The following is a 26,474-nucleotide window of genomic DNA, read 5'->3' on the forward strand; positions in this document are numbered from 1 at the left end:
TTACAGGGCACAAACAAATTTTCCTCAGTAAAAATACCATTGCCAAATGTTTCTTTGAAAATTGTCTCATAATCTGGGTGGTGTTATATTTCCTTTGGTGTATTTCATCAATTCTATTTGCTTGTATTTTGGCTGAAGAGCTACAGTTGAGGAACTATATATGAGCACTTTTGCATATTGTTTATATTTTCAAAGATCACTTTGGAATTTCGGTCACTATTTTCAGCTTTGTAATGCTGTGCATCTCAGTTATCTCCCCACACAATGTGTCAGATGCAGTAAGTCTTCAAAGGAAAGTTCTTCTTCTCTGACTTTAAAGTCACAGACACCAAATGTAATATGCTACAGAGTTGCACAGTATTGATATACCTATAGCCATATCTTTCTACAGTTTACAGATTAGGTATACTGACAGTCTAACTGTTATATTTCTTTAGGGTAGAAAGCTGGTGGTCAAAGTTGCAATTGGCTCTCTTTTTCTATGGGGCTTGACTGCTAATCTATTAGGGGATACTTTGCCATATGATTACAGATTCTCTGATGTTTCAACAATGATTTAAAGATCTGTTTGCAACACAGGCAGGGTTGGTGAAAATGTGGGGAGTCTGTTTCCAGGTGCAGATCTGCATAATTCCAATTAAAAAGAGTGCATGTTTTAAGATATGGTACAGTGTAGCAAATTCACATATTCTGCATGGTCCCCCCCAGATGTTGGGCCTTATTTTGCACACTGTTTTGTTGGTACAATCACTTTGGGCACTGTAATGCTGCTAATTAGTGGTACAGTGTGCATGCATTGGCCATACAATCTTATCGACACAATTGGTTTCATCCAGTTTGATCCATGTAACTGCCTTCTAAGACCATTGCAGATGATGCTGAAAATGCACCTGTCGAGGAATTTAAATGCCATGTGGGCAGCAGTGTGCATTTACACCATCCACATATATATAACACAAATATATGTCTTACCTGAACACCACCGTGCTTTGCCTTAGATGTGGATTAAAAGCACTACAATGACGCATACCAGAAAAAGTGCTTTTGGAATAATGAAAAATCCATACTTCACAGCAAAATAAAACCCAAAAGCTATTTCCATGTGTAGGCTTTGCTGAGCTTTCCCTTGAACATACCTTGATGGGTTTAAAATCTGTATTTCCTATCTCTGCTTATCAAAATGCAAGAAATATGCTTCAAAGTTCTTTCCTACTTTTTTTCCCATCAGATTTAGCTTTGAAAGTAACATTTTAATACCCTAGGGTGAAAAGTAATTTTGTAAAAATGTGCATTAGGCTGTCTGAGTCAGAACTTGCTTAAACCAATTTTTACCACTCGTCACACCTCCAGAGCTAGAATAACAATACTTGGTAGGGAGAGTCAACAACTCTTGGTCATGGGACGATAGGCTGCATCTGAGCCCTGGAAGAGCAAATGGGTGTTAACTACTGACAATGTAGCAGGCATTAGTCTCTAAGAGTGGAGCACAACAGTTGCCAGAACAAAAAACTGTTTTTGCGCTACTTCTTTTGAGCTGGAGATGCCAAGTAAAACTAATGTTCATTCCCAAGACTCTCCAAGACAGCCAACCTCCAGTCAAACTAAGGAATAAAAACAGTTTTTTTCCCCCTGTGCAATGGGAGAAGAGCTCATCTAAATAAACGACCGGCTAAGGAGCTGAAACATGCCTACTTGGTGGCTTCTGGGTTCTACCACCTTGAAATAGGCTGCATTGTTAATTTTACAATAAGGCAAACATGCTGCAACAAGAGAAAGAGAAATTCTGAGAAAATAGGACTGGGTGTTAGGATATCTCCAATAACTGGCTTGTGCACTGGATAAAGCTGACACCAGAGCCACCACCTCCTCATACATTCTTGGGGAGAGGGTGCAGCATTACTGCTAGAGCTTAGGTTCCCTGTGCCTAAAAAAAGATTGTGATCTTTTGTAATGTAACTGGTACTCATATAAAGATGTAAAGTACTCCAATACTTTTGGGTTGAGTTCACACTAGATAAAACTGCAAAAAAAACTTCCAGGACCTGGGATGACTCCATCTGAAGAAGATGGCCTGGCTGGAAAAACAGGACTCCCCAAAGGACTGAACTACTCTTAAATTCCTCTACCAGACAGTATCTTCAACTGGCCTCCAAGGGTCAAGCGGTATGCCTCCTGTTTGCATGATTCAGGGACACTAAAAGTAGAAAGACTCCTGACTGTAAAAGGACCCACCGGACCACACAGGGCTGGCTCCTGCTGGAAACCTTGATGGAAAGAGAACTGATGTCTAGAGGCCTGCCGCTGTAAAGTATGGGCTGCAGGAATGACTAGAAGGACCTTTCCAAGAAATCTGAACAAGTTGGGATTTAGGGCTGATTTGGAGTTTGTTAAATGAGTTAGATGTCCACCTTATTACAAGTGCCACAGGATATAATGCACTTGTGTGAAGGCGGACAGGATATTGGTCATGTTTGTGATGTTTTAACCAGTCTGATAGAACCTAAATCAGGCCTGAGTCTTTTTTTTCCAAAGTGCTGAGGCTTATTCGGGCAGTTGCACCCAAAGTGGGCAAAAAAGGTTTGTCCTGCTCATGGCTTTGAATCACATTGAGAGCTGCTTCAGAGGGATCTCAAGGCAACGGTATACTGCCTTGTGGAGGACTGCCTCCCTACAGTTGCCAGTTTTGTGCTGAGTATTTCAACTTCGAAAAAACTGACTAAGTCAAAAGGTACAACATTTACCAGGCTATGAAATCCAGACTTTTTCTACTTGTAGAATTTGGCACTAAAACGAAAAGGCTTCAGCAGAAGCTTGACAACGATGTATTCAATTTTGAGGAACTCTGGCTAGCCTCAGCCTTGGACTATGCCGTGCTGGACGAATTTGACTTGAGGTTAAGAGACTAGGTCCCAAGGTAAAAACTTTGACAAAGTTGACCGATTTGATGTAACCGACCCCTACTCCATCGTGATTAGCCTTAAGTCATGCTCAAGTCCAAATCTATTACAAAGTGTAACTTGTGATAACTTTTGAATGCCGCTTTACTTTATATTGGCACTTTCTACTCTATAACTCCAAAAATTCATATCTCGGTTTCTTCTAAACCCATATTAATAATCTTGGGGTCTTTTTTCTCCTTTTTTACATATTTTGTGTTCTTTACTTTGAAATTGTTGGTGCTGCTGGAACTTAACACTCTTCTCTGGGGGTTGCCTGCCGCTTATGCTATCAGAGGTTGATGAGAGATTCTCTCAGAATTTTGTGTTGAGCCACTCAGAGTGAGTTTATTGAGCTGGTAGAGGTACCCGCACCTAAATTGATAAACCCATTCCTGGAATACAGTAAGCTTAGATTATTACTGATTTCAGTCGTTTAAGGTGAGCTAAAACTACTCTTTTGGAGCACACTTTGAAGTATTATGGTCTTATTTAGAACCGGTAAACCCGGATAGGTATCCAAAGCGGAATTTTCCTTAAGAAATTATCTTTACAGTGGGGAAAATTACATTAATGGATTCTCCTCAGAGTGTACCACTTACTCCTGAATCATAAGATTTTTTTATTGCCCCCCTCCGTCCCTCTCCATTTCTTAATCATGCCCTAAATCCTTTGGCAATTAAGTCAGCGCGTGGGTTACCTACGCAGAGGCTTAATGGCTGACAGGGGCATCAAGTACTTGGGGCCTCATTTATGTGAAATGACGCATTGCTGCGTGAAAGCAGTGATGCGTCACTTCTCAGTGCGCACTCCTTACGACATTCCTGATGCGTCATATTTAATGTATGACGCATCATGTCGCAAGGAGTTACAGATACGTCAGTATTTCTGACGTATCTGTAAGCGCAAAAGTGACGCATTGCTGGAGTGTGTCACAAAAGTGACGCAACTCCAGCAATGCGTCCTTTCAAATGGGGCAGTCCCCATGTGAAAGGGCCTGCGCCAGTCTTTCGCCTGCTGTGAGGCAGGCGCAAGATTTTGACGCAACAGCGTCCTAAAAGTGACGCAGTGAAATTTCATAGATTTCACTGCGTCACTTCTATGACTCTTCCTTGCGTCAATACGCCCCCCTTGCATACATTATACCTGGCGCAGGTATAATGTGGCGCAGGGGTTTACAAAGTGACGTATCTACCTAGATGCGTCACTTTGTAAATATGGCGCAACAAGGCACATTTTTCTACGCCACTGATGTGTCACAAAAAGTGACGCACCGGCGGCGTATAAGTAACACACGGCCTCATAAATGAGGCCCTTGGAGTTGCTGTTTTATGGATTAGCAGGGAGGTCGAAATGAGAAACTGGCCCGTTTCTTCCGAGTTACAGGTTTTTAAATTTTCACAAATTAATCAGCATTTATCAATCTGTATAATCTATTTTCACTTCCCAGAATAAAAACATTGCTATGCTGAAATATATTAAAAAATGCCAACATTGCATTTCTCTTTGCCCTGATAGTCAATCGTTGGTTGAGAACATACCATGAAATGAGTGAATACACTCTCCCTTCAACTAGCCGAAGGGGTTCATTCTTTCTTCTGCAAGATCAACCAATTTTTATTGACGATCAGATGACCCTCCTCATTGCTACCTGCTACAGAAAGGACACTCTTTTCTTTGGTTTTGATATGGAGTAGGTCATTTTAAAAGCAAAACCGGGCTTTTTGTTTCCCATAAACACTTTAGGGGATTGCTTCTGATGAGATTGGAAACAACAGGGAACACCATGCATTCAAATCTTTGTATGGGTGGCAAGCAGCCACCATGAAACGTAAAGCTACACTGGTCCAGCAAATCCGATTACTAGAGAGAATCTGTGGGCTCCAAAGCTACCCATTTTGATGCCAAAGATGTAGCACGTACCTTTTGCAAGTGAAACCACAGATCATCATAAACCGTGTTGCCATATTTGAATGCCTGGAGATATGACTGTGAAAAAAATGAATATATTAATATAAAGAGGTTTAATAATTCGCCACACTGAACAGGAACACTGGAAGTAAAAGTTGGCACAGGGTAATGACACTGCGGTCAGCTACATCACTAAAGATTTGGTGATTCATAACTGCCCATTCGTTTTACAAATAACACACAGATTTTTCAAATAGAAATATATATTTGCGTCAGGCCTATATTGGGCAAATGCTACACTCCTCACTCGTAAGTCTTTAGGGCCATATGTATCAACTAACCCTTTTGCGATTCCTAAATAGCGATTTTTAAGGAATAATTCTCAAATTCGCAATTTGCTAATCGCAATTTGAGAATTACTTCAAGGGTGCAGGGGTGTCTCAAAGACACCCTGCTGCACCCCTTAAATGTACATGTGTGTGCATATGGTGTACATACATGCCCTATGGGCATGTGTGTGCATCACATACCACCTTCAAAAATGCCAAATTGTGCATTTTTTGAAGAATTCGCAAGTTACCATCAACTACAAGTTGGTGGTAATTAGCGAATTCTTAACCATAATTCGCAACACAAAAATGCTACATACATAGCATTTAAGGAATCGCAAAATGGCGATTCCTTAAATCCTATGGCAAAATAAGGAATCGCAAAACTTTGCTATTCCTTATTTTGCAAATGTTTCATACATCCTAAAACATGCAAAAAGGCCGTTTGCGATTCGCAAAGGCCGAAATTCCGCGAATTTCGGCTTTTGCGATTCACAAAAGGCTTGATACAGATGGCCCTTAGTTCGGTTATATTATCAATAGAATTGCAGTTAGACAGGTACGACAAATGGAGATATTTACTAGGGTGCGAAATAACATCATAGATGAGAGCAAATCTCTAATTATCCATGGTGTTTCTTACAACCCAGAGATTGATAACCAGCAGCAGGTCCTCCGCTATGGCGGAGGAGTGTCGCCCCACCTGCCAGCAGCCGGAAAAATAAAACGATTATAAACTCTTGCTTATTATCATTTCATTTTTCTCTACAAGCCCAGGCTTTGAGTCGGTGCGAGGGTTGTGGCAGGCTGGAGGGGGAGTGTTTGGCACTTCCTTCACTGCGCATGTGTGTTGCTGGACAAACCTACATGCGCAGTGAAGCTCTTGCCAACCCCAGCTGCATTGCTGGATTGGAGAGAGCAGGCACAGGCTCCCAGCCTGTGTGGGAGTTTAATCCATTGGCACTCAGGCCAATCCGACGCTGCTTTCAGCAGCATGAAAGCAACATCAGGATTGGCCGCAGTACACCCTGAGAACTCGTGCTCTGAGAAGAGAGGAGCAAGATGCTTTTTTTTCATTTGTCTCCTGCCCCACCTATCCCCCAGTCTGCCACTCTGTCTGCTCGGCGGCCCCTTCCGTTGAAAACTCTGGGACTGAGCGAGGTGTCAAAGTAATGTGACTTGCTACTTTGTGCATATCTTTTATAAACTTTGTTGCCCATGAGATGCCACATACATATTAAAAAAGGCATCTTCCGCTGGCATCCGTGCCTGTGGGAAACTGTTCCTTCTGTTGAGACGGACTGCAAGGAGTTGTAGTTGGACTAACACTATCTGACAGCTGCAACTGTTGGATCGCCAACATGACACATTCCCTGCCTCTCTGTCCCTCGTACATTACCTAGCTGATTAGACCCACTGCCTTCCCCACTGTCGACAATCACATCCCACCTACCTGTACCATTATAAAAACATATTCCGTTGTGCCTCTGACCCTGTGGTACTCCAGTGCCCCTCCATATTTTTGAGATGCTTATAGTGTCAGGATGTCTTCCCTGCGTGACAGTGACATCATGTAGCTGGAAAACATTCAGTTATTGTGCACGCGTGGAGAATATGTTCCTTGACAAACCCAAAGCATAGTTTAACTTCTTAATTCAATGTCACTGGTGAAGGCTTCACCTATCCTCCAAAGACTGATACCCTTGCAAAACGTCATGTGTTGGGTGTCGCATCTTGAACCTTCCACCCAGACCATGGGCCAGCGGTAAAAAATGGCATACTCCCTCAGGAATTACCTCTAGTTTTATCTTGATACAAAATAACTTACTTCCTTCTCCCTTTCTCTACCGCCCTGACGTGTTCCTCCACCTTCACCTTTCCATGAACACTAGGACTACACCTGCCGCCCCCTTCCTCCTCAATCCCATTCAGACTTGGCAGATGCAGTGTCCTCCTTTCCTAATGTTCCTAAATACTCCTCAAGCCCATGACGACTGGTTGTGGTGGTTGCACCACATCTGCCCTTCCGTAGCTTTCTACTGCTTCCAATGCTGTGATGACATAAAGTGAGTGAATCAAGAATGCAATGGACTAGTTTAAGCTAATGACTTAACATTGAAGTCCTATACCAATATCTTCTTAAACTCAGACTTGGAACAGTAATGTTTTCTGTTGGTGACAAGAGTCTGTTACATACTTACAATTACCCCCTCCACAAATAGAGGTTCTGTTAAAAATTCTGAAAGCATCCGAATCACTGACGCTCCCTGGTAACACACAAGAACATAACAACAAATCAAATAGGGAAAAAGTGAGTCGGACACAAGATACAGATCAACAATTATCATTATTTGTCAGATAATCACATTTTAAGCAAAAACGAAAGGAAGATCACAGCGTAGAATTGATCACTACAGGGGATCTTCAATAGCAGGAACATCACAACAAGAGTAGAGCATGTACAGATTGAATGGCAAGTGTGTGTCATAACAGATTGATATGTCATGTTGTACGTTATTCTTTGAGCTTTCTGTTGTGTTGAAATTGCCCATCATCACCAAGGCAAGCATATTTGTGAATGTCAGTGGACCAATATCTTTTTAGGTCGAGCATTCGAGACCTCTTGTATATACTTTAGTACATATTTATATGTGTATGTACTTTGTGGGCTCTGCTTCCGCTTAGGGACTTTTTTTCTGTTCAACTGCCTCTATTTAACTTTCTTGATAGAAAAAGACCAGCAGAGGTCAGTAAAATACCAGAATCAATTTAGCATTCTATAGATTCAAGTCCAGAGGAATTGTCTTCCACGAGCACCTGTAGACAATAATATGTTTTTCTAATCTTGTATTTACAGTGATATGACCACGGAAGGCCCTGATTTTATTTTACAAACAGAGCTTTGGACTACACCATTTCCAGCTGAAAGGCAATATTTCTCCCCATGTGTTCCCATACCGGGCGTGTCACACAGTTTGGTACTTACTCTCTCTACATGTTAAAGAACAGTAGATGTTTCAGCACCCAGTCTGATTTGCTTCATAACTAAATACATATAAGGTCTTAAAGGCGAGACCGATTGCATTGCAAATGCTTGTTTACTTTCTGGATGAGTTACCAAATGTTGATTAGGTGTCAATACTCAGCAACAAAACTTTACAAAACGTGAGTCATTTATTTGTATGCATCACATTGGTGGTATCTAGTTTAAGGCAACCTTCCTCAAATTGTGAAAACTCTCAATGGCAATAGAAACTCGAATTATAGGTACTGAATTACGGAAAACAGAAAACATTGTTTATAGACCAAGAGTATTAGGAAGGCATTACCTTGCTATAGGTGATGGAGTCAAAGAGTTCACTGATCTCATCTGGGGTGTTAACCTCATCTTCTCTTGATGAAAGGGGATGGGAGGAAGCCAGTGCATCCATGTCCATAACCACATAGACATCATTAAGCACAATAAGATCTTTCTGCAGAAAGTTAGGAGAAATGAATGAATGCAGTCAGGAAGTCGCAGATGCTGCTCATATCATAGTATGACATTGCTTGAGTAGCTTGGCAGAATTTCTAGACATGCAACACATTTTCCTGTTCAATATGCACAGACAAATATTCTTACATTCTGTCACTGTAATACTACTATTCCATGCAAAGTGTAATAACTTCCCTGACACCAACCCTAAGTCCTATTGATTTAATATTCCATTTGTAAAAAGTGGTTGCAATTCGTGCAACAACTTTTTTCGAATGGAATAGCATTTTGTACTGAAAAGTCAGTTCACAAAAGGGATCTTCAGCTGGCGTCTTGGCTGTGGGAAACTGTTCATTTATTCTGTTGAGAGGGGCTGTGAGAGGTAGCAGTTGGACTAACACTACTTAACAACTGCTACAGTGTCAGACCTCCACTTTGACATATCGCCTGACTCTCTGCCCCTTATTCTTTCGCCAGCTACTTTAGACCACTACGTCACAAGTAATCACAGAACTACCTGCCTAATTAATATTCATTAGACAAGTCGCAATTTGTGAACCACTGTGATTGGCTGCAATTATATGGACGATGTCCTGCAAGGGACCTTTTTCACAATTCCTAAGGAATATTGCCAGATACTCCCTAGAAGGGGGAGATTTTCTTGTCCAAGATGGGATCACAGGATACCACCTCCCTAATGCTATATGACAAATGAGTTCCCTTACTCCTGAATAAGAATCCAGGTTACTTATTACTGACCTCAGTTCCAAAATCCCTACTGGGTTTTTAGTGAGCGCCACACACCCTATTGGTATCATGCTTCATCATCTGCTCTCATCCTGGTCAATATCAACCCCACATGGTCTCAACCGTATTTCATGGTGCTCTTAATATATTTCTCCCGACGGGGTCTAGATACTATAAGATAGAATTACCTAGGATGCACCCCAGTCATCCTTTATTACAAGTTGCCCTTAGTGTGGTTAAAAACCTGTGTGGGTAGTAACTCGGGTACAATATTCTTATACCCTAGTTAGTCACAGAGTTTGCAATCACAAAAAGGTTTTGTACATCAGTCCCATATTGATTTATTTTTGCGACTGTTACTTCAGATGTGAAGACCGGACAAACAAAATATGCATTAAAAATAAACTTTCTGTCAGGTTATTTATGGCATATATATTGATTGATATTTTCATCAGAAAAGAAGACACAAAACTAAGGGCCGCATTACGATGTCAATCGGAAAACAATGCGACCAAATCCCTGTCAGAATTGGTTAAGAACAACTCACGTTTGGTGAGTCCGACCGACCGACTACGACGGTTCCGAACACCGTTCGGAACAGCTCCCATTGACTTCAATGGGAATCTGTGTTCCAACGGACAACACAGGCACCCATTGAAAAAAGGGGTTGTTGCGGAAAAACTTGTACCCTGTGGCAGGCACCCCATGCTACCTGCCACACTGTGCATGGTTTTAAAGAGGGGTCCCTTGGGTACCCCCATGGGCCCAAACCGGAGGCCTCAGGGTGAAGGGGGGCCTGCTAGGGGCATCCAAAGTCAGCTTCCAGCAGCCATTCCATTTCGGACAGACCGACTCAGAATGGCTGTCCAACTCCGACATTGTAATACGTTGGCTGGAAACGCGATTCGTAGAGCTGTATGATTCGGCTCCGACTGACTCAGAGGCTCCGAATGACGGTCGGAACCAATTCAGAATGACAGAACGGTTACCTTTCTATCGTAATCAGCCGGTCGGAAACATAGGTTCCGACACGTGTTAGGAAAATCCTACTGCCGATGGACATCGTAATGAGGCCCTTAGTGCTGAAGATTTTAGTTTGTTGTATGCATTAATGGCCAATGGTAAGAGATTACAGTGCTATCTCTTTAAAGGATTTATAGCAGGAATTAATTAGCCCTGGATAGTTTATAGGTATTTATTTCAACATGTAATATACATGTACACGCAGGGTTGAAAGGACCTAGACCAGAAAGCGCAAAGTTTGCAGGCAATCACATCACAAATATAGCTCCAAAGTTTATTCTAACAAGATCGTCTTAAATTTAATTTAGAAACAATTTGCCTGTTGATTTAATGAAGCTAGTTGGGAATCAATCACTCAACCTGTGCTAAACTCAAACGCTCCAAAGAGTGTAGTGGGGCTGAAATTTGCATTCACACAGTGTTAAGTTAGCATGAGCTTATTAGCAGTGTAAACGCCATTTTACCTTTTGCTGTCTTTTGCACACGGCACACACTTTATTAATTGTTTAGAGTTAGTCTAAGTGTTTTGCTTCACATGAGAATCACTTGTTTTTCTACATTGCTAGACTTGCTTTGTAAGCTCAGTCTGAACAGTGAGTGCTGAGGTCTTCAAGGTTATCTCAACGCTGATCAGCTGATGTTCGAACTGATCAGCGCACGTTCTAGACATAACACATATGCAGCTGTGGCCACCTCAGATACTGGCGCCTTTAATAATGCACTGTGTGGGCATGATTAAACACACTTGGAGAACATTTGTATGCTGAGAGCGTGTGCAGAACTTGATGTGATTCACTCCCGCTCATCCTTGAGGTATGGGGTCGCCTATGCAAGCCTAAGAGACCTTATTTAGTTATAAAATAACCTACTTGCAAGGGAGGGTGAAATATAGGTATATACTTAACCTGTTTCACTTTAGCATTATAACATGCTTTCTCCCTTTTATGGAATAGTAACTATGCTGACAATCGTATTTCTTATCATATGTCTGCTTGTATTAGCTAAGATGCTGCACCTGGGATCACGGCGTTAAAATAAATATTTCAAACTTGCACATGTCTCCCTTTACTCCCTGTTCTGGACTGGTATGAGAGTATAATGAAAGAGTGCTCATGTTTGCCACCTTACCTGAGGTAACCTTAGTCGCATGTTCTGGGTTGTCTAATCATTGGTTACTTTGCTATAGGACGAAGAGCTAATGAGACACTGATGCTAGTCTGGTAGGGAATTTCGGGTTTTAATGTGAGTTTTTGGTACACCAGAATTCATTGAGGTCCTGAGTCTCTGTGCGCAGTTCAGTGTCTGAGCAGAATGTCTGCAAAAAAGAGAGCTTGCTAAAAGACAATACTGGCCAAGATAGAGTGCATCATTTACAAAGCCATAACGAACAGCACCATTGATCCTCTTGCAGACTACTCACCGTCTCTTTTGGTTCTTGACACACTCACAGACAGGACACCATTAGACTGATGACTAAGTGCTCTATTACCACAGACCACCAGACTTTTGGGGGAAGCAGGGGTGGTGACGGCCCTAATTCTATTACCCTATTATTACGCCATTGCCCCACCGCAGCTGCCAGGGAACCTCCATTCTCACCAAGCATATTATTAGTTTCCTCTCTGCCATGGTTTTCATGGAGGTTCCTCCTCCATAAAAACCATGGCGGAAAGTAAACAAAGGGGGCCTTCTTGTGCCTCTGCAGCTCCGGTGCATGCAAAGGGGCACAACATGTGCCCCCCTGTGTGCATGCACCACAGTTCACAACACACAGCATCGGAAGCATTTGACGATGGTATCTTTGTTGATGCAGTACCTTGCGCCCCTTCCTCGCTGCATCTCAGAACAAACGCATTGCTTCGGCGGCGTGATCTTCAACACGGTACCTCGCAATGCCCCGCAAACCAGGATTTAAGGTACTCTGTTCAACGGGCCTAATTGGGTCCAAATATCTGGATGACCCTCCATTGTGGTCGGCCTAAACTTATGACTTTGTCCAAACTCGGCGCGATTAGATATTCATAGTGGGTGCTTTGTGCTTTTTGGTGCTATATTCCCTAAATCTTTCAAATTCCATATCTACGGTTCTATTGATTGGATTTTTGTCATTTTTTGTCTTGTTTGTATTCATATTAAAGCACTGTATTTTTCTATCTTGGTGTGGGGTCCTTTTTGTGTGGTGTTTTTTTACCTTATTACTGTTTGATGTGTTGCACAACATACTTTATGCATTGCCTCTAAGTTAAGCAAGACTGCTCTGTGCCCAGCTATTAGAGGGTTGAACACAGGTTAATTTAGGGTTGGCTTTTGCCTTACACTGACAAGGATTGTGGTTGCTGCTCAATTAGGGCTCACACCCCAGTCAAACAACATCTTGATTTCTTACTAATCGTTTATTTTATTAGTAAGTCAAAAGCCACATTTTTGCACCATGAGCGACACCTAAAATATCGACGTCAAAAATCTGATAGAAAAAAAATATAGTTTTTTATATATATACTAGCTTACCCGTCGCGCGTTGCTGCGATCTCAGAATAAAGGAAATTTAAGGAAACTTGTTATGATAACATTCAATTTACATTGTGTCATTTTTATTGAAATGTATTCATTTTAATATGGAAAACATTTTAAAGTGTTGTTTTAATTCTGTTTATTTATTCGAGTGCTTGTGGATACACAGTATTTTTTGTTTTCCCGTCTGGTGCGTACACAAATGAATCAGAAGGTTTTCCGACGCGTGAGCTGGCCACATACAGTTGTGAGAAGCACGGATTCTCCAAACCTAGGGGTTGATTAGGATGGTGGACAGATTCCCCCCGCTGGGCTGGTGGTAGCCACAGCCGGCCCGGCGGGGGCAATCCGTCCGCCATCCTCCCTTAAATGACCCCCGCCACATTAGGATGGCTGGGGTTCCGCGGCAGACGGGAAGACCATCCGCTGCTTTTCTGCCGCGGTCGCCTTGCCACCGTGGCGGAAAAGGTCTAATATGGTGGCATGTCTATGAGACACCGCCAGCCATATTAGGATGGGCTTTGGGGAATGCCTTATCGTGGCAGCAATGCTGTCATGAAAAGTCATACTGTCTTTGCTTTGGGGGCCCGTTGCGGGTCCCCAGGGTGAAGGTGGGGGTGGGAGGTACCCCCCTGCGTTTCAAAGTACAACATGGCAGGCACCGCGCGGTGCATGGCATGTTATACTTTGAAACGCACAACATGCATTTTTTGCATTGCGGAGGGCGGTGCTTTCAGCACCGCCCGCCACAATGTTAAAAATGTGGGATGCACCCGCCACTGTGGCGGGTGCATCGTAATTCGGCGCACGGGACCTACACCATTATGGCGGACGGTCCCTTCTCACGACAGGATGGCAGATGGACAAAGTCCGTCCGCCATCCTAAACGACCTCTTAGTCCACACACTTGCAGCGATTGTCCTTGTGAAGGTCATTGCAAAAGTGAGTCGCACTGGAAACTGTAAACTTTCAGTATTGGAAAGATTATGAGGGCCCTGGGGCCGCTATTTAACAAAAATATATATTTTTTTTTTTTGCCAGAAACCTTCGCGGGAGTGTACTCAACAACGTTTACCACATTTTTTTATTTTTTTCGCCAGAAACCTTCGCGGGAGAGTACTCAACAACTTCCCAAAGTTTCATGCCGATCGGATGAATGGTGTAGTAATGCATGAAGGACAAACAGACAGACGTACTTTGTTTTTTATATATATAGATACAATTAAATACTAAACATTAAATATATTAAATTATAAAATGAATTTTTTAAACATTTATCAGACTTAATATGCATTTGAACAAATATAACAAATGAACCTAATAAAAAATGTTAAACGTACATTCATAATAATTAATATATATAATAAACTATTCATTTTAATTTTTTTAATTTTACAAAAATGTACAAATAAATATATATATATATATATATATATGTATATATCTATATATCTATATATATATATATATATATATATATATATATATATATATATATATATATATATATATATGCTCCCTGTCCCACTGGGAATCGAGGCACTCGCGGATGGGTAGGGTATGCGGTAATGGGCGCCCGCAATAACACCATGCTCAACTCCAGAAAATCTCCTTCAGAAGAACCGTACTCGTGGAACCAAGTTTCAATGCTCACACCATTGTATTTTTAATTACAGTGTTAACAGACGCGTCTGTTAACTCTGTAATTAAAAATACAATGGTGTGAGCATTGAAAACTTGGTTCCACGAGTGCGGTTCTTCCGAAGGAGATTTTCTGGAGTTGAGCGTGATATATATATATATATATATATATATATATATATATATATATATATATACATATATATATATATATAGAATAGCAGCCCGTCCCGACCTTGTCCGGGAGATATCAGGCTTCCCCGCCCCCGCCCGCCCCGACATTGTCCAGCAGCCCGGGCCCCGCCGCGATCATTAGTGCCCTTTGTTATTTGGGGCTCTTGGTATTGAGCACAGTGTACTTTTCTTTTGGAGCGATGTGATATTGCTGCTGTTTGGCTCTATCCATGACGTGACCCCCGCCCGCCCCGACTATGTCATGAATGATGTAATATGTGACATCATCAGTAGTGGATTACGGGTGTGCGATATATAGTTAGTGCAACTAACTATATATGCGAATTTCAATGGTTTTGTTTGAGTAAAATAAGGTTTTGTAAATGCTAATCCCTAACTATATATGGTCTATAACCTATGGTTTTTTAATTGAATTTTCAAGGTTTTGTAAATGCTAATTCCTAACTATATATGGTCTATAACCTATGGTTTTTTCAGTGAATTTCAAAGGTTTTTTAATAGCAAATATCAAAAGCTGTAAAAGTATTATTCTTTTAAATGAAAAATATATTTTATATGTTTTTAATAAAAAAAGTTATGCATCTGCCAAACCCTGACCTCTTAATAGTGCACTGTGGTGGAAATGATTTGGGTACTATGACTGGGGTTGGTCTGGAAATGCTTTTAAAGAACACCTTTCATCAATTGATGACACTTTTTCCCCAAACTGCCTTGGTATATTCCAATATATGCCAAAGACAGAAATGGAAGTGGTCCAACCAATTTTTTTCACAATTTGAGAAAGCACGGAAACATGTGAATAAATCTGTTTCTGCTTACATGAGAGACTATGGAATGGGTTTAATATACAACAATAACTTGCATTACAACATTCAAGACATCTACAGAAGAGATGGTGTGCACTTCTCCGATGAAGGGAATAGAATATTCGTCCTTTATTTAAAACTGTGCATTGGAACCTACTTGTAGGTACCTAAATTAGCCACAGAACCAAATAGCTCTTTTCAGAGCTACCCTACCTCTGATCATTCAAAACGTTTATCTTTTTCTAATTTTTTTTTTTCACCAAAGTACGCTCCCCGGTCCGCTTACCGGTGCGTGTACCGGGCGCTCCCCCCGCGAAATTTTCAATTTTATTTTTTTTGTTTTTGCATATATCAGCGTCCTAAGCCCCCCTCAGAAAACCTAGAAGGTCACAAAGTGTCTACCGTGCCCCCTTCTACCCATTCCGAACATTGTTTGTCCTCCATCTTGTGTCTCAATTCTACCAATACACAAAATGGAGGACTCCCGTAACGCTGCCGGTTCGCGTACCGGGGAGCGCACCGGTAAGCGCTCGATAAAAAAAGGTGGGAAAGTAATTTACAGAAAAACCACTACAGACACTTTCATCAAATATAGAATAGGCCCTACTACATAGCAGTCCTTACCATTTACCCAAATTTGATTGAATTCCATTGAGAAAATTATGCTGTAAGCCTGACTAAATATCCTGAAGTAAATTACCTAACAAAAACACTTATGAAGTGTTAGAATTGACAACCAATTAAAATGCTACTTTCTATATCTTCTATTATTTCATGACATTTGATTAGTTATGTACCTGAATATATATAAGGAAAAAGGGAGAAACACAGCCATTTTGACTACTACTTCCTGAAGTACATATCAAGTGCATTGCAACTGAGAACTTAAACTTCTTTTTGAAAGGTAAGATGTTATTTTAAAAACTGAAGTATGTTCTGCACTTTAAGTTAATTAGGAAAACATTTTCTGATAGTTATATACTATCCATCTGTAATAGTTATAGAATAAGATAGACTTCTCTGTTTTAGTTATGGATGGAGTTAGGCTTGTCTTGTATAATTAAGAATTTACTTAGGCTTTATCACATAATTTTTTTTATATTTCTACTTCCAGTCTGATACCATACACTGCCCAAAGATAAAATCACTGTTTATAAAACCAAACTAACTGTCTGTACTTAAACCCAACAGTGCCCTATCTGTACTGATATATTTTTTTAAAATTCAATTTACAGCACAAAAATGGAAGGAGAGCAAAAAAATACCATCGAAATTGTTCTGGAAAGCAACAAAGATACAGAAATTGAACCCAATGACTCTGAATTCTTTGATGAATCACGGGACTTTGAACTTCTGCAATGTGTAGAATCATTAGATTACCTGATTGAAAATGAGAACATTTCTGACAATTAATTATTAGAAGTTTTTTTTTAATTTTGAAAACGAATCAGAGAAATAAATTTATATTTAATAATTCAAAAATTGTTTGAGACATTATTCATTTTTATATGTATTTTTTAAACTAGTACCAAATTGATTATAATGTAAAATCAGACTTTAAATATACTGTGCAACTTTTTTGTGTTACATAGTAAGTTTGCTCATAGTTACTTCCTTTCTTCGACTATATTATCTCCAATGTGTATTTAACATCTCTTTATCATCTCCTGCCTCCATGGTGTTTCTGCTTTCCTGACAGACTACGCTATGAATTCCATATACCACAATAACTTCTGAAACAACATGCAAGATATCTACAAAGGAAACGGTGTATTTTTATTTTTAGACTCTGCATTGGTACCTACATGTTGGTACTTAAATAAAAAAAAATAAAAAAGAAAATACAACAAAAAGAACAATCAATATACATACATTATTTGAACATTGTTTCATCCTATTTTCCCTATATTACGCTTCCTGGACCATTTCCCGGTGCACGTACCGAGCGCTCCCCCCGCAAAAAAAACGATAATAAAAATTATGGGTTTTTTTTCCCCGCGGGGCACTTTTAAAGCCCCCTCATCAAACCTAGGGATCAGGTAGGATCTACTCTGCCCCCTTATGCTCATTTCCCCCTTTGATTTTGTCACATCTTGTGTCTCGATCCTACCGAGACACAAGATGGCGGCCGCTCCGGACTGTTTAGAATGTTCACAGTAACTGGGGAGCTATCCGCTTCTCCTAGCGAAGTTCCGTTACGCGTCAGGTACGCGAACCGGGGCGCTAACCGGGACGCTGTCACAGATATATCTCTTTTTTAAAACGTTAATTTCTCAAAATCCACTGGAGCACATATTTTAAGACGTAGCAAAGGCACGTCGGGCAAACCATATCTACAATTTTGCCAAGTTTCGTGTAAATCCATTCATCCGTTGGAGCTAAAAGTGATTCCAACCGCCCTATGGAAAAATGAATGGAAAAAACGCGTTTTGGGACCCCCCTTTGTTCTCGGCCCCCCCTTGACGAAACCCCCCCGAATTTTCAAGGGCTGCTCAGAAACAAAATGTGCCATTTTCCTGATAATTTCAGCCAATTCCGTCCACAAACGCCAAAGTTATTCGACATAGAATTTTCAAAAATCCCATAGGAAAAAAATCCTAACTATATATACCTACTGGCGACCGCCAGTAGGTAATATATATATATATATAAAAATATATATATATATATATATATATATTGCTCTTGCCTGTTCTTCACAGCTACCCTTCTCTCAGGAAAGGACGGAAACAAACCCAATTCCTGTGGTTTCAATAGTTTTATTGCTCTATCACCATAATCGTTCATATATATATATACCTATAACATGAAATCTAATTTAAAAAAACATTATGTTCTATGTCAGTAGTGGCTCGTGGACGGAGTGCTACGGGGCAGTGGGGTGGGGCGGGGGAGGGACAGGGTGGGGGTAGTAAACTCTGGCTCATGGCCGACCAGAGTAATGTGAAGAAATAAAGAGTTCATTTTATTTGTTCATTTATTTACATTACTCCGGTCGGCCGTGAGCCGGAATTTACTATCCCTCACCCTGCCCCTCCTCCGCCCTGCCCTGCCGCCTCACGGCACTCCGTCCACGAGCCGCTACTGTTCTAAATTAAAACATTAAACTATTCAAAAATCTTTCAACTTAAATTTCCCACTCCAGTCAGTGCAACAGTAGGGAAAGTGTTGGATAGCAGATGGGTAACAATTACTATTCCCACTCCAATTAGTGCAACAATAGGGAAAGTGTTGGATATCGGAGGGGTAAAAATTACTATTCCCACCCCAGTGAGTGCAACAGTAGGGAAAATGTTGGATAGTGGAGGGGTAAAAATTACTATTCCCATTCAAGTGAGTGCAATAATAGGGAAAATGTTGGATAGTGGAGGGGTAAAAATGACTTTTCTCACTTCAGTAAGGGCCCGATTCCGGCATCCGCCAGGAGCGACTCCGTCTGGTATGCGCGATTTCAGGACACCTCCTGCCGCTTTACGAGCGAGCAGGTACAATGTGAGGATCACCTTGAGCTCCAACCGACTCGTGCAGGTCAGCCGTCCGGACGACTCCGACTTCATCAACGTGCACAGCACAATCGATCCGATTCCCGAGCGGCGAAGTACGATGCGCGCGTCAAATAGCCGGATCGACTCGGACACTCTGACTCGAAAAAGCTCCTAGAAGAGGACTTTGAGAGTCTGTAGCGGACCCCTCTTCACCCGGGGCCCTACAACTCGATCACTGGGGGGGTCCCAAGGGTCCCTGTTACACATGCATGCACGGTGTGGGCAACACCAAGGCGTCCCTGCGACAGGGGGCGCCCTTGCCCGAGACGTGCATTTTTTTGTCTGTTGGAGCACATGTACGCAACGTACACTTAGCCACCCGAGTCCGTCAGCACTGCGGCGCATCATACTGTCCCTCGGAGCCCAGGAGCTGGAATCGGTCAGAAAGCTCAACGGCAGCGAGTCAGCTAGAGGGCTTTCCCAGCAAGATCGGAATCGGGCTTTTTGTGTAACAATAGGGAAAGTGTTGCGCAGCGGAAGGGTAAAAATTACTATTCCCAATTCAATGAGTACAAGTGTTGGATAGCGGAGGGGTAAAAAAATACTATTCCCACTCCAGTGAGTGGAACAGTAGGGAAATTGCTGGATAGTGGTGGGATAATATTTACTGTTCCCGCTCCAGTCAGTGCAACAGTAGGGAAGGTGTTGGATTGCAGAGGGGTGAAAATGTATATTCCGACTGCAGTCAGTTCAAAATGAAATACAAACAAAATATCAACAAGAAAATATTTAAAAAACTAAATAAATAAAAAAAGATATCGATATGTTAAAAAATGTAAAAAATATATATCTAATAATAATATTTATAATAAAAAAATTTAAACATTTTACAATAATAAATACATTTGACAAATACCTACAAATATTATATTAACTAAAAAATAAATTTCAAACAAATAAATATTTTTATTTAGAAATTATTTAGAAACAAAAACATTTATTATTACATAAATTTAGTTTTTTTATTTCCTTCCTTGTAAAACCCCAAAATTCACAACACAAACCTAAATTTACAAAAACATGTACTTCCAAAATTAATAAGGTGAATTATCAATTAAAGAAGTATACTAATTAAAAAACAAATTAAACTCATAAAAATGCATTAACTTCCCACACTTTACCCCTATATTACCAACAAACCACAGCTAAAATTAAACTGTAAAAAAATGATGTACACAATTAAAATAAATTTTCAATAAAAAAACTAATAGTATTTAACAACTAATTATAAAATAAGTAACATTAATTTACTCTCCACTTTACGCCTATAACACCAAAACTCACACACACAAAAATAAACAATTATCCTAATTATTATCAATTAATTAATAACTTTAATGATCAACTCATTATTAATTAATATAACATTAATTACTTCCCACCCTTTACCCCTATAAACCCCATGACCCACACCTAAAATGTATTACACAATTTCCATATTTAATTTTAAAATAAATTAAATAATATTCATTAACAACTAATTATTAATTAACTAAACATAAGTGAATTCCCACCCTTTTCCTCTAAAAGCCCTACAACCCACACCTAAAATTGATTACACAAGTTCCATAATGAATTTTCAAATATTAATAAATATCAATTAACAACTATGACTAACTCATCAAAAAAAATTACTTCCCACCCTTTACCCCTATAAATCCACAATTAAAATTAATTACAAAATGTCCATATTTAGTTCTTAATTAATTAATTAAGATCAATTGACAAATTATTACAAATTAATTAAAAAGAAATCACTTCCCACCTATTACCCCTATAAACCTCACAACCCGCACCTAAAAAAATACACAATTACCATAATTATTTACCAATTAATTAACATCAATTTGTAAATAATTAATAATACATTACTTCCCACAATTAACACTATAAAATTTCAATTAATAAATATTAAGAATATATCAAAAATAATCATTATTTATTATACCGAAGTACTTTCTGCCCTATTCCCCTCTAAACCCACAACTCACTATAGAACTAAAAAACGCAAAATGTCATTAAAATAAAACTGAGAACTACTAACATTTTAACATATATTAAAAAACATATACAATACTTATCCCCCAAAAACATACATCACATACATTAAAAATATACTTAAATACATAACACCAATTGAAAAATAAATCGATATTTTCAACAGCTATATTTTTGTAAACAATATTAATGACATATATTTTTAAAAACAATATTTCTTACTTCAAAATTAATATTCTTGACCACGATATTATTACTGTCGATATTTCAGTCACAATTTGTACAACTTGATATTGTATAAGCCGACATTTCTGTCTAAATACCGTAAATTCCTCACGTAATTCCCAAATATGCATCACTTCTTTTAATTGAAAAAGCTGTACCCATGGTTACCCATGGGTAAAAGAAGTGATGGATATTTGGTAATTACGTGAGAAATTCACAAATTATTTGGGGGTACGATGTGACTCACCGTCTTGTGCTCTTCTGAATTTGCTGGAAGAATGTGGAACAAATAGTTGTTTGCTCTCATGACAGATACAATTACGTGTGACTGCCCATTAAAGAGGATCTTTGGCCTCCCAGAGAGCTTAACACATTTTTGCCCTGACAAAAGCCTTTTTGAAGGTAAAGCGTGTTGGATGCACATTTGTGAGAAAAAATAGGAAGAAAGAATTATGAATGAATTAAAGAAAATAAACAAATTCATCAATCAAGACTTGCGATTGTTTGTTTACTTACCTTTTAATTCTTTGACATTCAGCTCTTTACTATTTACAAATTCATTTTAATTTTCACAATTTAATTAGTAATTGATTTTGTAAATATATCAATTATGGATTTTGTAAATTATTTGCTGTATTTGAATAATTGTTCATTTAGCAATAAGTATATGTAATCATTCATTCTTTAAAATGCAACTGATATTTCATATTAGGTTCAATGTCATTCAATTTATTTAATTGCTATGTTAATGTTATTATGGTTTTTAGTTTACATTTATTTTCATTTTCTGCTACTAAATTAGAAATGAGTACACACATTTTACATTATTAACTACCATTTCAATATTAAAAAGAATTAAAAATATAACATAATATTTTTATTTTAAATAGCTTCCAACTTTATTCCACTACAACTCAATAACCCACTATTGAATTATACATTAGTAATTAACACCTTGACTGCTAGAGCAATTCCCCTCCCGTGCTGGAAGTTCCAATAGTCCATGATTCATGACGAACTCAGCTCGTCATGAGCACACGACCAGTGTACTGCATGATGAGCTGAGCTCGTCATGAGCAGGGAAGGGGTTAAAATATGAAAAAATAAAATATGCATTAAATAACACAAAATGCACTTACATAATTAAAATAAGCATTGATCAATTAAATAATTTACATTATTATCACTTAAGTATTTAACATAATAGAAATGTAAAATAAAAATCAATAAATTATCATTTAGTTAACTTCTCATCTTATTCCCCTACAAACTCAGCAACCCACTAATAAATAGTCAATTATAAATTAAATGTAAAAAGTTGAAATTATTTATTTGCTCTCAAATTAATTAAATAAAGAATTACAAAAAATTCCAAACTATTAAAAAATGTAAACAATTATATTAATTAAACTAAATGCATAAATTAGAATGATACCTTATATATGTTAAATTTATTTAAAAAGAAAATTGTATAACAATATTTTTAAAACAATATTATATACATTAAAACACGATAGTCTTACCTTCTATATTCTGATTCTTGATATTTTTGTGCTGAATACATTTTTGACACAATATTTATGCAACTCGATATTTTTTTAAACAGTATTCTTGACATTCACTACCACCTACAGTGAAGGTACACTGCATCTGGGGCGGTGAGACAAATATCAGACTGTCAGCTATGTGTGTGTTCGTTAGTCCTGAGGCGGAAGCCGGGAGGTTACTCTGCTAATGTACTGCTCGTGCTTCTGAACCCCTCCCCTGATGTGCCACGGATTTTGGAACCTGTTTTATATAATGTTACTTACCTGCATTTGCACTTTTGCTCGATTACTGAGCGCTTCGAAAATAGTTTTCCCCGCAGTTCCTGCACTTTGGGCTAGCTCTCAGCCGAGTTAGGTGCTGAGTAGACCGGTCTCGGGGATAGTTCAGGAGCGGCCATTTTGGGTTGGGAGGAAGCGCTTCTAGCAGTCTAGCGCTGAGTATAAAAGGGGGCACTTCTGGTTGGGCTTATTCCTTGCTGTGTGTGTGTTCGTTACTCCTGAGGCGGAAGCCGGGAGGTTACTCTGCTAATGTACTGCTTGTGCCTCTGTACCCCTCCCCTGATGTGCCACGGATTTTGGAACCTGTTTTAAAAATTTTACTTACTTGCATTTGCACTTTGGCTCGATTACCGAGCGCTTCGAAAATAGTTTTCCCCCAATTCCCACACTTTGGGCCAGCTCTTAGCCGAGTTAGGTGCTGAGTCGGCCGGTCTCGGGGATAGTTTGGGAGCGGCCATTTTGGGTTGGGAGGAAGCGCTTCTAGCAGTCTAGCGCTGACTATAAAAGGGGAAGGGCATGCCTCCGCGCAGCGGACGCGAGCAGCGGACGCACCGGACCTGCGCCGGAGTCGTGCCTGAGTCCAGCCCGTCTGCGCCCGTCAGCACCAAGGAAGCACAGGGAGCCAGGGTGGCTTTACCTCGCATTGTTCTTCCTGCTGACTGTGAGTTATACTCCGTCTCCTCACTACTCTCTATTTGACCTCCCCTGCTAGCCTGCCACCATACTAAAGCTCCTGATGTTATTACCTGTGGCTGTAATTCTACTCTAGCTGTGGGTACTCGACAGCCCCCGAAACATCGGACAAGAGCGTCGGCAGCTAAGGTGTCAGACCACTCTGAAATGGAACCTGGCTTTCCTATTAACGCCAGGTCAAAGGTTAAAAACAACATAGCCCTTAAAGAGTTTGTATCTCAGAGGAAACCCCCGTGGGTCTTTATAACTGAGACATGGGGCTCGGAGTCCGCTGGCCCTAATCTGGTCGATGCTATTCCTGAGGGCTATGCCCTGGTTAGAATGGACCGAGAATGGCGCAGAGGTGGAGGGCTGGGAATTCTCTGTACGGGCAGTTTTACTTGTCGTATTGACCCCCTCTCGTCCCCTTCGGATAAATATGAACTTTACACTTCTCCATATTGTTCGCTCCTACGCCTTCCTTCTCTGGTATTCTCTGTTATAGGCCTCCTGGCCCTAGGGTCTCCTTCTCTGAAGAATTACTTGAAATGCTAGAGCCCTTTATTGATAGACCTAATTTAACCCTCCTGGGTGATTTTAATTCTCACCTGGAGGCAACAGAGGACAGAGACACGTCTGCTCTTGTTGAGGGCCTGAATGCCTGTGGGCTGACCCAAATGGTAGCGGGCCCATACTCTTGATGGCATCTTTTCCAATGACAACAGGGTGTTGACTGGGACTCCAATTCCTTTATTGTGGTCAGACCATCGGGCAGTCCCTTTCCTTCTAAACATTCCCCCCTTCGTCCCCAAACATGAGAATATGAATGTATGGGAAACTAGAAGAAACTATAAAGAGGTTGGTAATAGTTCCTTAGCTCCATTTCTGGAGGAGGTCATTCCTTCCCTCCTGACTGACTCTAATGCTGCGACATGTAAACTGCACAATGCCCTAGGTAGGGCCATGGACAGTCTAGCGCCGCCTAAAAAACATTACTCGGCCAGGAAGAGCCCTTCTGCTCCTTGGTATTCTGAACGCCTGAGGCTGCTGCGGCAGAAAATGCAGGCAAAAAGAAAGATCCTGGCTTGCTCAACCCACCTCTTCCGGGCTGAGCCAACATAAACAGGCCTTAAAGGAATACAAAAAAGCGATAGGAGAGGAAAAAACGGGTTATTTCAGCAACACCACTGCCTCGCTTACATCTTCAAGAGAGCTCTTTAAGATTATCAATACCTTGTCTACAACTAGATCTGTAAATTGTGTTGTTGAGACACAAAAACTATGTGACAACATCACAAACTTCTTTTATACGAAAATCGCTGACATACACAATGCCCTTGAAACTCAAAATCTCGATTTGAATACCATTCAGCCACCCATTACCTCCATACCCCACCACTCTGTCATGGCTGGGCTCTCCGAAGCAGGATCCTGTCCTCGTTTGACAAACGTTCCTAGGCTGTCACTTGAAGAGCTTAATTGTCTTTTGGATGCTACTAAATCCTGCTCTCCTTTGGACCCTTGCCCTTTAAAAACGCTTAAGGCTTTTAGAGAGGTTGTCCTTCCCCCTCTGTTGGAGGTCATGAATATGGCCATCTCCGAAGGGAGTTTTCCTGTTGTTTGGAAAACCGCAGTTGTGAAACCTCTTCTAAAAAAGGCTTCCCTGAACCCGGAAGTTTTAAAAAAAATTCGACCAATTTCCCTGCCAAAATTTTAGAAGCCCATCTCAAGTCCCATTTGTCTTCTTATCTGGAGAGGGAGAATCTGTTGGATATCTCCCAACATGGGTTCCGTGCTGCTCACAGCACGGAGTCCGCCCTCACAGTGGTGGTTAATAATATTAGATCAGAGGTTGACAGAGGACAGACCACGCTGTTGGTTCTGTTGGACCTGACAGCAGCGTTTGACACCCTGTCCCCTTTAATCCTGGTTGACAGGCTAAAGGGGATAGGGGTGGAGGGCAGTGCTCTGAATCTCCTCTCCTCTTTTCTTCATCAGAGACGGCAGAGAGTAAAATTAGGCAAATTTTTGTCCCCCTCTCAGGTGGTGCAATGTGGGGTCCCTCAGGGCTCTGCTCTGAGCCCTGTACTGTTTAACATCTACGTGACCCCTCTTGCTAAGATTGTAAGATCTTTTGGGTATCAGGTATTGTCATACGCTGATGATACTCAAATTATTGTCTCACCCGCCCTGCCGATAAATGACTCTGCCCTCAAATTTTGAGCCTGCATGGAGGCTGTATCACACTGGATGATACGTAACCATCTTAAGCTCAATGGAGAAAAGACGGAAGTCTTGATCTTTGGAGGGAGTCAAGAGCTGTGGACGGGGACTGGTGGCCGGCCTCCCTAGGAGATTGTCCCAAGCCTACTCATTCGGCCAGGAATCTGGGCATACTTATAGATCCTGCCCTTTCATTTGATCACAACAGAACAGTGGCCACCTGCTGTATTATCATTCGGAGTGGACTCTAAAAAAGATTGCCCCATATCTGTCACCTGATGCGCGCAAAAAGGCAACAGTCGCCCTGGTTTCATCCAGGCTTGATTATTGCAATGCGCTATATGGGGGCATTAACAAGAAATATCTTCAGTGCCACCAGGTTGTCCAAAATGCCGCTGCCAGGATGGTCCT

General features: G+C 40.5%; 1 protein-coding gene across 1 annotated transcript in view; it reads right to left on the reverse strand.

Annotated features, from left to right (window-relative positions):
• The window catches only part of LOC147733565 (aminopeptidase N-like), a 268,819-nt gene that overhangs the window by 159,962 nt on the left and 82,383 nt on the right, over window positions 1-26,474 (reverse strand). The window contains exons 7-9 of the mRNA XM_086958151.1: window positions 8,506-8,649; window positions 7,378-7,443; window positions 4,860-4,925 (exon numbers count right to left, since the gene is read on the reverse strand). Of these exons, the coding sequence (XP_086814277.1) occupies window positions 4,860-4,925; window positions 7,378-7,443; window positions 8,506-8,649 (276 nt within the window). The remainder of the gene's footprint in view (window positions 1-4,859; window positions 4,926-7,377; window positions 7,444-8,505; window positions 8,650-26,474) is intronic.

This window comes from Lissotriton vulgaris, chromosome 2_1 (assembly GCF_964263255.1).
Source record: "Lissotriton vulgaris chromosome 2_1, aLisVul1.2, whole genome shotgun sequence".
Taxonomy (NCBI): domain Eukaryota; kingdom Metazoa; phylum Chordata; class Amphibia; order Caudata; family Salamandridae; genus Lissotriton; species Lissotriton vulgaris.